This window comes from Lactuca saligna, chromosome 3 (genome assembly GCF_052625555.1).
Source record: "Lactuca saligna cultivar CGN05327 chromosome 3, ASM5262555v1, whole genome shotgun sequence".
NCBI classification, from domain to species: domain Eukaryota; kingdom Viridiplantae; phylum Streptophyta; class Magnoliopsida; order Asterales; family Asteraceae; genus Lactuca; species Lactuca saligna.
In genome coordinates, this window is record NC_136419.1 from 68,697,554 (window position 1) to 68,711,341 (window position 13,788).

The 13,788-nt window shown below is 35.9% G+C and overlaps 1 protein-coding gene across 1 annotated transcript; it reads right to left on the bottom strand.

Annotated features, from left to right (window-relative positions):
- Positions 1-3,354: 3,354 nt before the first annotated feature.
- LOC145033760 (uncharacterized) lies at positions 3,355-4,389 on the bottom strand. Its single transcript, XM_078982303.1, has one exon. The coding sequence runs from the start codon at positions 4,296-4,298 to the stop codon at positions 3,495-3,497; it is 804 nt and encodes a 267-aa protein (XP_078838429.1). The 5' UTR covers positions 4,299-4,389; the 3' UTR covers positions 3,355-3,494.
- Between the last annotated feature and the right edge of the window lie 9,399 nt (positions 4,390-13,788).

A 13,788-nucleotide genomic window follows, 5' to 3' on the forward strand; every position in this document is an offset into this window, starting at 1 on the left:
ATACACATACGCCTTTCCAGGCCATGACCTTCTGGCCCACATCGCATTGCCTTCCGGCCCACAACATGTAATGCCTTCCGGCCCATAACGTAACGCCTTTCGGCCCATTTCTGCAATATCATACAACATACAATTACTCGGATTTCCATCCGATAAAAAGGGTCGGCCTTGGTGCCTTAAACCCTATAGATATAGTGAGGATAACTCACCTTGAAACTGCCGACTGAACAAATAACCCGAACTGCTCCGATCCCTGATACGATCTCCACCACTGGACAGCCACCAATGCACTGAACTCAAAACCATAACCAACAATTACCAAAATATCCCTAGAGACCACTGGTGAACCCTTGGTCAAAGACTGGGTCAAAGTCAACCCCTGACTGACCCTACTCGCCGAGTCAACCCTATGACTCGCCGAGTTCCCAACTCAAAACTTCACTCAATCCGCGACCTAACTCGCCGAGTCACCCCGAGACTCGCCGAGTCCAACAACTCTGAGTCCATTCGCACATAACTCACCGAGTCATCCCTTGACTCGCCGATTCTTCGACTCAACCAGAAGATATTGGGACTCCTCGACAAGACTCGTCGAGTCCAAGAACAGACTCGCCGAGTCTAAGGCTATCTTCAACCTACTCGCCGAGTTGTTCATCCAACTCGTCGAGTTTCAGACCATCTTCATCCAACTCGCCGAGTTGTTCTTCCAACTCGTCGAGTCTTAGCTCATCTTCAAGCAACTCGTCGAGTCCACCCATGTGACTCGCCGAGTACCACCGGTATGAATCCAAACAGAAGCGTTCCAGACCATGCAATTGATCCAAAACATAGGTCTAGCCTCCTACAACTCATCCATCATGTAAAGTGGCAATCTTCACGTGAATCCAAAGAGATCTATGCATTTTGCACATTAGGGCTAAGGTTTGGGACAAGATAGCTTCATCCAACACTCAACACAGGGACTTTCCTGCATTCTAACCCTCCTCCATTCCAGATCTGAGGTAGCAACCTCAGATCCAACCTTTAGACTCCAAAATAACCCAAGATAAGTTTCCCCCCAAACCCCAAAATGAAGAGACAAGACAATAGCAGCTTTAGAACGAGATTTTACCTTCAAAGGGTGCCCTAAACTGCAAGGAAACTCGAATCCAAGCAAAACCCCTTGTTCCATACCTTCAAACTTCCAAACTTTCCCCAACAATTACTTCTCCAAGCTCCAATCCACTCAACAATGGTGCTTCTCCACGATTTTAGGGCTTCAAGGACTCAAAGGGGTGATAAAAAGGCTGGGGAGGAAACATAAGGCTCTTTATATAGGGCTCAACACCGGGAATTAGGGTTTTCTCCACTCAGCGCCTACTCGCCGAGTCCATCTCAATGACTCGCCGAGTCGGCTATTTAACACGCGACCAAATCGCGACTCTACTCGCCGAGTCCATCCATGGACTCGACGAGTCACTCTTTCCCAAATTACACTTTTAGCCCTTCCACACCACTCTTGCTATTTCGGGATGTTACATCTCCAATTAACTCCTTAGTCCCATTTAACACGTCGAGTCCCTCCCTTTACTCGACAAGTCCCCAGGCTTGAATCGCGGGGCTACCTTGACTCAACTCGCCGAGTCCCAAGAACAACTCGGCGAGTACATGCCATGCACAGATTCTTTTAACCTCTTGAGGTCAGATATTTTCTTCAATTCCATAGATCTGACCTTTCCAATCAATATAATCACGTAAAGCTCGAAACTTGATGCTTATATACATACACAATGGCATCAAATGGTGATTTAGTCCCAAAAATGGCAACCTAAGTCCAATCACCCCTCAAGGACCCATAAAGCATACCGGATTGAAGTCTTTGAACCTCTTTGACTCCGAATCCAACGCATAGACTCGATAAGGGACCAATTGCTCCACATAAACATCCTCACAAGAGGTTAGAAAACCCTAATCACCAAGTTCAATACTAAAACTGAAGAAGGTCCGAATGAATACCTCAAGTTGGAATCTCTGGACTCTGGAACCACCTGAATCACACCTCCTTCGGCCTCCTCTTGCTCTTGATCACCTTCTTTTTGCCAAGCCAAGGATAGAAAGATCAATAAAGGCTTCTCCTTCCTTCCAAACAATATAGATCACTAAGGGTGCTCTCAAGGGACTGGTAGCCGCAATGGGAGGCTAAGAGTACCCTTAAATAGGCTCCAACCCCGGAGGATTAGGGTTTCATTAAACAGCGTGGACTCGCCGAGTCCAATGCGAACCCGGATAAACAATCACGACCCTACTCGGCGAGTCGACGCATCAACTCGCCGAGTTCCTTCACATAATTCAAAAAATATAAATATTAGATAATATACCTGGGATTCCGGTAAAATTAAATGTTTTACTTATGAACAATTTGGTCATTATGCGTTGGAGTTTCCGAACAAGAACCGAGGTGAGGAGGCGAACCTCACTTAAGCCAATGAAAAAGAGCATATTCTGATGATGGCAGCCATAGAAGAATATACACACAAAAGTGTCTCCAAGAGAGAATATTTGTGTTAATCTTCTTTCATCTTGAGAAATTCGAGTCGAGTTTAAGGTATGGTATCTCGACAATGGCACCAACAATCATATGACCGTAGACCGTTCAAAGTTCCAGGAGCTAGATGAGCACGTTACAGGTCATGTGAGATTTGGGGATGGTTTGACGGTCACTATTTTGGGTAAAGGGTGGATTTTATTCGATCACAAAAATGGCAACCAAAGACTCCTTAACGGGGGTATATTTCCTTCCAAGTCTAAAAAACAATATTATTAGTTCTGGACAAATGACGGAAGAATGGAGTCGGGTCATAATAGATGGGTTGGATTTGACATTGTTTGACAGAAACAAAACTCTACTTTTGAGAGTTAAACAAGATCCCCAAACCGGTTATATAAAACTCCATTAACGAATGGTAGACCGACTTTTCTTTTAGCAACAAAGGACAAACCAGCTTGGATATGACACTCCAGACTCGATCATGTTAACTTTCTCTCCTTAAAAAAGTTGTTATGGAAACCGGAGTCCCAAAGATTGAGCAGCCGAACCAAGTATGTGAAGGGTGAGTAGTATTAGAGAGGGTTGTTCTTCTTTCGTGTAATAGAGTGTGTAAGTTCGTTTATTTTGTTCTAGTTCAGAAAATAAAAGTGTGTTTCAACCTCAATACAAGGAACACACAATTGTAAAGTTTTTTAAACTGCATTCCTTTGTATTTGTAACCTAAACTGATAATCAATAGAGTATTTATTTTTCTATCAAGTGCAAAAAACAATTACCAGTGATTTAATATTAGGAACCAAATCCGGTATAGGTTAGGAACACAAATATGAGGGCGATTCAGTTTTTAATAATCAAAATATGTATCGGTATATGTTTTGTATCTTTTACATACTCTAGAGCTATACACTTTACAAGGTCAAAAATATTAGCCTATTATCAACAATAAGTCAGTACTGGTTGCAATGCATTAGTGAGATAGAATATTTAGGAGCGTAGCCCTTGTTCTGATCATCCTCCTAAACATCAAATCCAAACCATTCTCAATGCCTTCAATATTGCAATCGAAACCCTCCATGCAAATTCGAGGTTGATCTTTACTTGTTGCTCCTTTCTGGATAAATTTTGAGACCATGGACCATTTAGTTTCAGACTTCGACTTTGGAATAGACACCGAAAAAAACGACAAGAGCAATCCAAACACAGAAACGCTGACTTCACTAGATTCTCTTATTACTCTAATCACCGAAGAGAGATGTGTGTCGAGATTCAAAGGTTTTGAGCCGTAAAAGTGTTCGATTTGCTTTAAATTTGCAACACTGGTTTTGGATTCCTTCTTCAGTTTCTTTAGGAAAGAAACATCTAAGATGAAATCACTCTTTTTCCTCCTTAGAGCTGATTGAACATCTCTTAGATGTTCCTTCACTTGTGAAACTAAGTCTCTAACAGAACCACAGATGTCCAAAACCCTCATTGATCTATCCAGCAACTCGTTGACCAAGTTCTCATGTTGATAATGAGAAAGAGCTTGTTGGGTCTGTGGCAAACTGAGAAGATCATCAACGCATGTGTACAATCTTTCCAGACTTGCAAGACCACTAGAAATTTTTTCAGCATCAAGAATACGCGAGGTAGATGACTCCCATGTTTTGAGATTGGTAAGCTCCTCTTCGACTTGAAGAGTGCTAGGGTGTGGTCTTGTTGGCAAACTAATGGATCGAATGGTCTTACGATTCTTGCATAAAGAAGAAGAAGATGATGATGAGAAAGCCATTCTTTTTGTTAGGCTTGTCCAATGATTGAAATATTGTGAATTGGGATGATGTAATTGATGTTTTGTTGGCGTTTGTATTTATACAAACCGAATAAAGTTGGCGTAGATTAATTATAGAAATGTGAGGAGCATGTGAAATCGCATGTGCAATCCTTCCGAACCGCTGAACTTGCATCTAAATCGGCCTACATATCTCTGCTTTCTTCGGTGGCATTTGGTGAGAATGAAGTAAAGAAAGTAACGTGAAAAACAAGGCTATTAAATTAACGGATGCCCACGTATGGCTTGTCTCCTAGGCAGCATTTATGAAACCGTGTTTACATTTCTTTAATTAACAATTACACGTGAAGGAATATGACGTGTTTTCTACTTTCTAGTAAACCAGGGGCTTGTTAGACAACCTCCAAATCAGATATACGTGAAACTTCATTATAATACAATCCCTTTCTCTTTGAAAAAAAGACATCGCAACAGCCCCTATAGTTTAGTAAAAGAGAAAAAGAAAAAAGCATCTCAATCTATTAAGGTTTCATAGAATTAAGCAAATTTTAGGCACATTCTGAAAATAACAGTTAAATAAAAGGAAAAAAGAAAATATCAGCTACACCTATTAAGGTTTTTCCAAGAATTAAACAAAATGTAAGCACATTCGGAAAATAACCACCAATTTCACCTACGAAAAAACCGTTTAGCTAAAAAAAGAAAAAAACTTTTTAAACGTTTTGGTAGTTGGCACCTACGAAATGGTCAATTTTATACATGTATGTATTACTAAGTTTATACGTTATTAGATTTAACGATTAATGATCAGGTGTTATAGGCGCTGTGGTTTTATGTTTGAATTTTTCAGTTTCTTGTGAGTGGTAATCGCAAATTAGAGAAAACAATACACGGAAAAAATATTATACCCAAGTCATAAAAATGTTACACACAAAAATTATCCAGAAAAATGTTGCATACAAGTCATTCTAAACCTCGGTCGTACTAGACCCTGATGAATATTAGACATCTTATGACAAAAGTTCTAGTTAATTCCTGTGTTGCAACTGCTATAAAGGATGGTCTGATACTAACTATTCTAAAAACATGCACATAACAACCACCACAATCTCATATGATAAAATCCTATCAACCTTTGCAAAATGCATACCCAGAGGCATTCATGGTATCCATATTCCTCCGGCAGTGCTATTGGATTCGATCTAACATTACAATGTTTTCAGTTCTATTATATATATATATATATATATATATATATATATATATATATATATATATATATATACACACACACACACACACACACACACACACACACACACACACACACACACACACACACACACACACACACACACACACAATGGCGGATGCAGAAATACATAATATGTGTTGCCAATATAGAAAAAATAGGTAAAAAATCGAAAAATCGAAAAAAAATTTCACTACGGACAGAAAAACTAAGTGTTTTCGGTGCCAAATAGGAACACCTACTAGGTCCGCCCCTGTGTGCAATGTTAACAAATACATAAATTAGTTAACTTATAAGTATAAAAGGGACGTATGCTAATGACCTAAATATACTATCTTAGAAGCATTCTACCAAGCTTTCATAATATCATGTCAATCAAATGCATGTTTTTCTCAATTTTGACCCAATTAGAAATGAAAAACAGAGGTGGCATTATCCTCCGCGCCCAATGATTTTGGGCTTTTTTTTGGGGGGTGGGGGGGGGGGGGGAGGGGTTGGTTGTTTTTTTGCTAAAAGAAAGTTGTTTGGTTAAAAAAAAATATTTTTTATATACCAAATAATTATTTACAGCACAATTTTACATATTAAAAATAAAAAAGTTATGGCATCTTAAAAATTATATTAACAACTTAAAAACATGTTTTTTTGTTGAATTTTGGAAGCACAAAATCATATTATTGTTTATTATATTTATATAATTAATATATGTAAATATATGTATAATTTATTAACGGAGTCTCCATGGTGGTTTCGTGATGGGATTACCAATCCCCGCCCCTGCTCCTGAAATTAAAACGGGGATTAACCTTACCCTCGCTCCCATCCCCGCCCTCGATTTTTTTTAATAAATACCCCCAAACGTCACGAGGCCCCCACAGGAATTGGCTCTCACGAGACTTTTTGACATCCTCACTCTCCAACAATAGAAACATACATGTTACAATAAGTTGAAATTATATTTATAAGATAACATAGCGGAATTAATAATAATAATTTAGTACATAATTTCGTAATTAGTTTCCAACTCTTATTTTCTCTGTTAACTAACCCCCATCTTTCGCATCTCGACCATATAGTAAATCCCAAAATTTACTAGTCATGGGTTTATAATAAAGCATGTGGACAATATATATGGATGAAACATGTATATAATACAATCTAATGACACTATGACCTTAGGGAACATATGGTTTATTAGATAGATTATTATCAGTATTGGGTTGAAGTTTTAAATATATTTAGTATATATATACCCATCGTGTAATCTAAGATACAATTCAATCGATACAACTTATTTACCAAGTTATATTAGTATCATAGCCAATTTTTCATCCATCCCTACGTTACAACCCTAGCAGTCGTTCAGATCCAATTCACACAAGTCTAGGATGATCTTCAGAAGTGATCAATAGATGGTGACTATCAATGCCTTCTCCATAACCAAGAAGACCTCACACAGTTCTCTTAAGTTCCCTTTGACCCTATCTCCTACTAATTATGGTTTCTGGAAGATTATGATTCAGCCGTTCCTTGTTACCAACAATCTTTGAAGAGGGATGTTGTAATCATAATCAAAATTGAGAATGCAAATATCACAATTGCTATCTCCTTAAATCTACTTAGTGAAAGTATTTCCCCACACTCATTTTCATGAAGTGGATAGAAACATTATGATACTTAGATTTAATGGTGTATGTGTTCCTATCCATGTGAATTTGTCATAACCATAATCACAAGACAAGGTTAGTGACAAATCCAAACTCATATGGACTGAACTAGTTCAATATTAATTTCTTGCCACCTGGCAGCACAAGGGCCTAACATTGCTTCCAGGTTGTTATGCAAATAATTAAGCACTCATAGAACTCACATGCTTGGTCAACTTTAATTGGAATGGGCACGGAACAAGATTATGTCAACTCGACAAGTTAAAAACCTTAATTCATGGGCTAGTGATTCACAATAGGTTTATTCTTGATTAGTTCTTGAAGCTTTTCAAGATCTTTAAGACTCCCACTGAACTCTTGACATATAAGATAAACAAATATTCAAGAGTTAGTGCGGTTTCTTATCAAGATAAACACTTCATATAATTGGTCTTAGTTGGTCTTTGTTTTAGCCAAAACAACACAACTACTAATTTGAAATGTGCATGAGCAAGAACCATATCTTACTCCACATTTCATGATGTGTTTTAAACCTACTTAAGATATGTCACTCAAGTCAGAATCTTGGAGAATGACTCTAAGACTCGATTTTGCAACGAAGTATGATTCACCTTTTGATTTAACCATTTCCACAATTCACGATTCTTCTTCTTAGCCATACAAATGCACTAAGATGTCCTTAGAGGATCCATTGTGATATGGTTTTCATAATCATTAAGATGATCATAAAACATGATGCTAAAGTACTCTCCCTACTTGTCATTTTGGAGAAACTTTTATCTTTCTGCCTAATTGATTCTTCTTATTCGTTCTACTACACATTTCAAAATTACACTTAATCTTGTAAGTATAACCATGTTTACTAAACTTTTAGTAAATCATAATGAATAGTCTTATCATTCCTTTGGGTGGACCTGGCCAACACACAACCAAGTTTACCCGATCCCCAAGTCATTCACTTGACTCACATATACATGCGGACAAGGAATTAGTCTTCATTTCCCAAAGACGAAGGTTCTCATTCATCACACAACACAAGTTGCATGATTCCAAGTTTCTATCTAATTGATACTTGGACGATGAGAATCTTTCCTTATTTGTAAATTATGACACTATCACAAACGAAATAATCAAATCCATTTTCAACATTGCTAACAATAGAAACATGCAAACATCAATTTTCACAAATGTCATTGCAAGGAAATATAAAATAAGATAAAATCAAAAAATTTCTTTGTTTATAAAAATGTGCGGAAAATATTTTTCTTACAATGCAATTACAAATGAAAACTATGTTACTAAATATTTCTAAGCAATCTATCATAACTCCTAAGTAGCAGCTCAAAAATCTGATCCTCGAACTATGCAATCAAAATCCATCTCTTCGCGATGAGATTCAGCTTACTTTTCCTTTAAGCTTCCTTTCTTTTCTTTGATCCTACAAAACATCAAAATGCAATCTTGTCACATCATGTGTTAAGAATCAACAAATAGGAACTTAATAAAGTTAGATAGTGGACTTACCTAAAGCAGAGTTATACACTCTGACTTTACCATCCTTATGGTCCTTTAGGTAGATAAGGCAGCTTCGCAACCAATGTCCTTTTTCTTGGCAATAGAAACAACCAGATTATTTTGGAATGGTACACGGGACAATCTTAGACTTAGCCTTTCTCTTTACCATTTGGTCCACGGGGTTGACTATGGCCGATCCCTTTCCATTGGGAAAAGAAGATTTTTCTGGACTTCCAATGTTTCCATTGTTAATGTCCATGGAAGTTTGGGAAGTAGATCTTCCAATCAAATTTGCTTTACTGGTACGCCAAATCATTGTTGATTCAGCAGCAAGAAGCAAATATGTTAGATCAATAAGGGTCATGTCGTGATCTCCCATATATTAGTCCTTAAAGAACTTGTTATATGACTTAGGAAGTGATTGAAGAACAGAGTCAACAGCCAACTTCCTTGAAACAACAACACCCAACCTTTCCATCCTGTCAATGTGTGACTTCATCTCCAAGATATGTGCACACACTGACCTTCCATCTTGGTGTTTGCTGGCCAATAAGGTTTGAGTGACCTTGAAATTTTCAAGTTGATGAATATGTGGCTCTAGGAGAATAATTGGAGGAGGTGTAGGAAGAGAAGCTCCACTACAGCACGAATAAGGGATTAATCATTCACGTCGATCGTCTTGTGGAATATCATCTTTAACGAAATTTATATTCAAAAGATTTGGGAAGACCATAGTTGTTAGAACTAGACATCTACAAGGGAGAAATTCAAGTTGGTTGATTTAAGTCCTTAATATAACACCCAAATGCAATATTAAGGCTAGAACCCAACACAATAATTTACAATTCGGAAGAAGGATGCCATAATCAAATTGTAAACTATTTTTCGATAGGTAAATGAAAATTTACCAATTCCATCACGAAAACATAATTTTAAACGAATTAATTTTTAAATGAAACTCGTAGATCATTTGATATTCATTGAACTTTTCAATGTCATGTTTAATCTCGATTATGCCCGTCAGGTTTGTGACTGGGATACCGAGGATCACAAACAATGTGTGGATAACCATGAAAATTAGCTTGGTACTCTCGAAGTCATTTATCACCTAATCAATGTGTCGGTTAACTACACAAGCTTCATTGATCTATGACAAAAATAGAGCTACCCTTTTCCACCCTTACTAGTCCTAGTTAGTGTGTCAGTTAACCACATACGCTCCACTAACGACTTGGCAAGGTACAAAGTACAATTTATTGGGTTAGCATCAAATTCACATTTTTCCTAAAGTAACTAAGCTTGGGAATTTATAAGAGTTTAGTTACTTTATAATTCATTATACTTTTAATGAGCGTTTAGTGTCCTATCCTACACGTTTAGCTAACAACCCTCCACCAGTCAAGGAAGCGGTGGGTGAGAGTGGACACCCATTAAACCACCACTTTATATGCAGTAACCTTATACCCCCTTATAGACTGGCTTCATGAATAAGGCCTACAAATGGTAAGAATGACATTTTACTTATACGTATATAATATATTAAACTTTTAATTTTATATAGTATAAGGGTGTATTTTAACCTATTAAAATGCTTTATAGTTTAATCTATTAATAAATTACACTCTTAATTTAATTAAACTCAAACCATGTCATTATGGAATTAATAATTCTCTTTTAATTAAACACTTTAATCAATTTAATACAATACATAAGGTGTAATTTGAACTATTCAAAAACATCAAGGTTCTTAATATAAAAATTCAAAATTAAAAACTATTTTATTAATTTTTTAGGTTATGAACCAAGAGTTGCACCTTTTAAATACAAAAGTTTTTGAAATAAATGTTTCATAATTTGACACTTTTCAAATACCAAAACTTAAGGGAAAGTTTTGTAACTCTTGAAATCCTTTTGAGTTCCAAACTTAATGACAATATTTGTAACTCCATACAAAACTTTTGAGTTCCAAAACTTGATGGAAAATTTTGTAACTCCTAAAAATATTTAGATCAAATTTTAAAACCAATAAAATAATCATAATTTTATCTTTTACGAATTTGACGTAATGCAACTCTTATAGCAAGATAACTTCAAATCAAATATTACAAACAATTAGCATATCATATAAACTAGTAATAATTTCAAGATTTGAAAATTTATCTTTTAATTTGATGGGATAATAATTACCATATCATAAAAAATAGCTTTTATGACACAAAACAGTTTAAGGTAATGATCCAAATCCAATTCTAGCCAAAAAAAACCTGAAAATTGGTCAACATACTGCTCAACTCGTCGAGTTGGATAATGGACTCGTCGAGTTCATCCAAGCAGAGTGTAGAATTTCAGTTTTTCATCTTGAACAATTCACCAATGAAACTATATAACAGAAAACTACCCATTGCTCTGATACCACTATTGGGTTTTATGTATTACAACAATCATATGGTGCACATACAACCCTAATGCTTTAGGTCTAAGTTTTCTCTAGTTATATATGCAACAAAAATTATCCAAAGCATGAAGCCTACAACTAGCATATAATTTGATATTTAAATTATAAATACTAGTTAGAAAATTACCTCCTTTTGTAGCTTTTTGTATTTTGGCCTTTAAGAACTTAGCACCCCAAGTGTGATGCCTCAAATGGTTCACAACACATCATGAACAAATGGAGGAACTTGAGAGAGAGTATGGAGCACAAACAATGGTTATAGTTCTTCCTAGAAGACTTAAGTCAACTGATTTTGGCTAAGGGGTAACATATATATAGTGTAGGATTCCAAGGGTCATGTGTAAACCCTAATCCATACACATAGGCTTATGATCCATAACTCATGTGGATTAACTCTTTATGGATTATTACATAAACTCAGCCCACCATGGATCAAAAGCCCAAACCATATGTATCACTAATCAACATAATTAGTCTCCGTTAATTTAATTAGTCTCTTTTGATCGCTAAATTAATTCCAAATTAATTCTTGATCAATACTAATTAAATATTATGATTTGTTAATTAATATATTATACTTATAATATATTAGTAAATCATAAATTACCTCTTACTCAAATATTCATCCTATCAAATTGTCCTAGTGATATGCAACCCGAAATGGACCATGCTACTCTTGGGTCAAGTACATATCAATTATAGCTATGAACTTAGACACCAAATCCAATACATCAATCATGTTTCTCATGATGTTTCCTCTCTTGACAGCCACACACCCTACTTTGGTGAGGATTTCCTTCATGTTGGTAATAGCATGGGTATACCTATTTTACATATTGTTTCTACTTGCTTCTATTCTCCTTCCAAATCTTTTACATTATCCAATATTTTGCATGTCCATGAAATAAAAAAGAATCCTCTTTCAGTTCAAAAAAAAATTCTTGACAACGATGTTTTATTTGAATTCCATTCTTCTTCTTTTTTTATATATGAACGACAATACTACCAAAACTACCCTTCCTGCGGGTCCAAGAAACAACTGGTTGTACTCCATCATCCTGTCGTCTATTTAGAGTCTTCCTAAAGTTGCATTCACCACCTTCAAGGCTTCCTTTGATATCTAGCATCAATGCCCGGGGCACCCTCATTCACAATTTTTTAATTTTATGTGTTCTAAGTATTGTCTTCCTGTTTCTAATAAAATTTCTCATACTTTTTGTAAATCTTGTCATATTGGGTAATCTTCTAAACTTCACTTAGCTTCTTCCAATTTTAATGGCGAACATATTTTGGACCTTCTTGTTTGTGATGTTTGGGGTCCGACACATATGACCTCCTTTGATGGTAATAATTACTTTTTATTGTGCGTTGACGACTTTTCTTGTTTTATGTGGATCTTTCCTCTTAAACACAAATCTGATATTATTGACGTTTTCAAACAATTTGTCTCTGTTGTTAAACGCCAATTTTCTACCAAACTTAAATCGGTCCAAACTTATTGGGGGTGGGTTTCGCAAACTTAAATCAATTTTTTTACATCTCTTGGCATCATTCTTCGTCTTTCTTATCCTCATACAAGTTAACAAAAAGGATTGGTTGAGAGACGCCATAGACATGCCGCCGAGACTGGCTTGACATTACTGGCTCAGTTAGGTGTTCCTAACACTTTCTAGCATTTCGCATTCGACATTGTAGTCTATCTTATCAGCAAAATGTCATCTCAAACCACCTCTCACATTTCACCATTTGAGTCTGTCTTTAAATGCCTTCTTGATTTTTCCTTTTTAAAGGTTTTTTGATGTCAATGTTTTTCACATCTAAGAACCTATAACCAACATAAGATGGATTTCAATCCATCCAATGTGTCTTTCTTGGGTATAGATCCTTTCACCATGGATACCATGTCTTGACTACTTTAGGGTTTCCTGCACATTACATTTCGGATGAATACATGGTTCTTACATCACCTAAACTTGTCATTCATCGTAGAATACATCGCATGAATATCTGGTTACAATATTGTCAGTGTTTCATTGTACTGCTTAGATTAGTCTGTGGTCATCATTTATACTCTAGTAGATGACTACATCGTAATCACTGCAAGTAAAAGTCATGACATCTCCTATATTCTTATTATTAAGTACCTATCCTAATCATTTTTCATCTCTCATCACCCATCATTACCCGATATATATATATATATATATATATATATATATATATATATATATATATATATATATATATATATATATATATATATATCATATGAAAATACTTATATAATTAAATCGAGTAAAATCATGTCATCTAGGTTCTTCCAACACATATCGTAGATAATATGCCCATATAACATTTAATTATCTAAATACATCATATCTATGTGTAAGATTAAAGTAACTATGCACTCACTTGATAAGAGTGGATGCCTTGGAATTTAAGCAAAACTTTGCCTTCGTAATTTATCTTTTTTTTTTTCTGATGTGACCTAGGTTCACATTACTAAGTCTTAGTCTAATATTCTTGGCAAATAATGATAGTTTAGATTCATCTCTATTCTCAATGTCTAGGTCAAGATCTATCAAGTAAGGAACAGTCCAG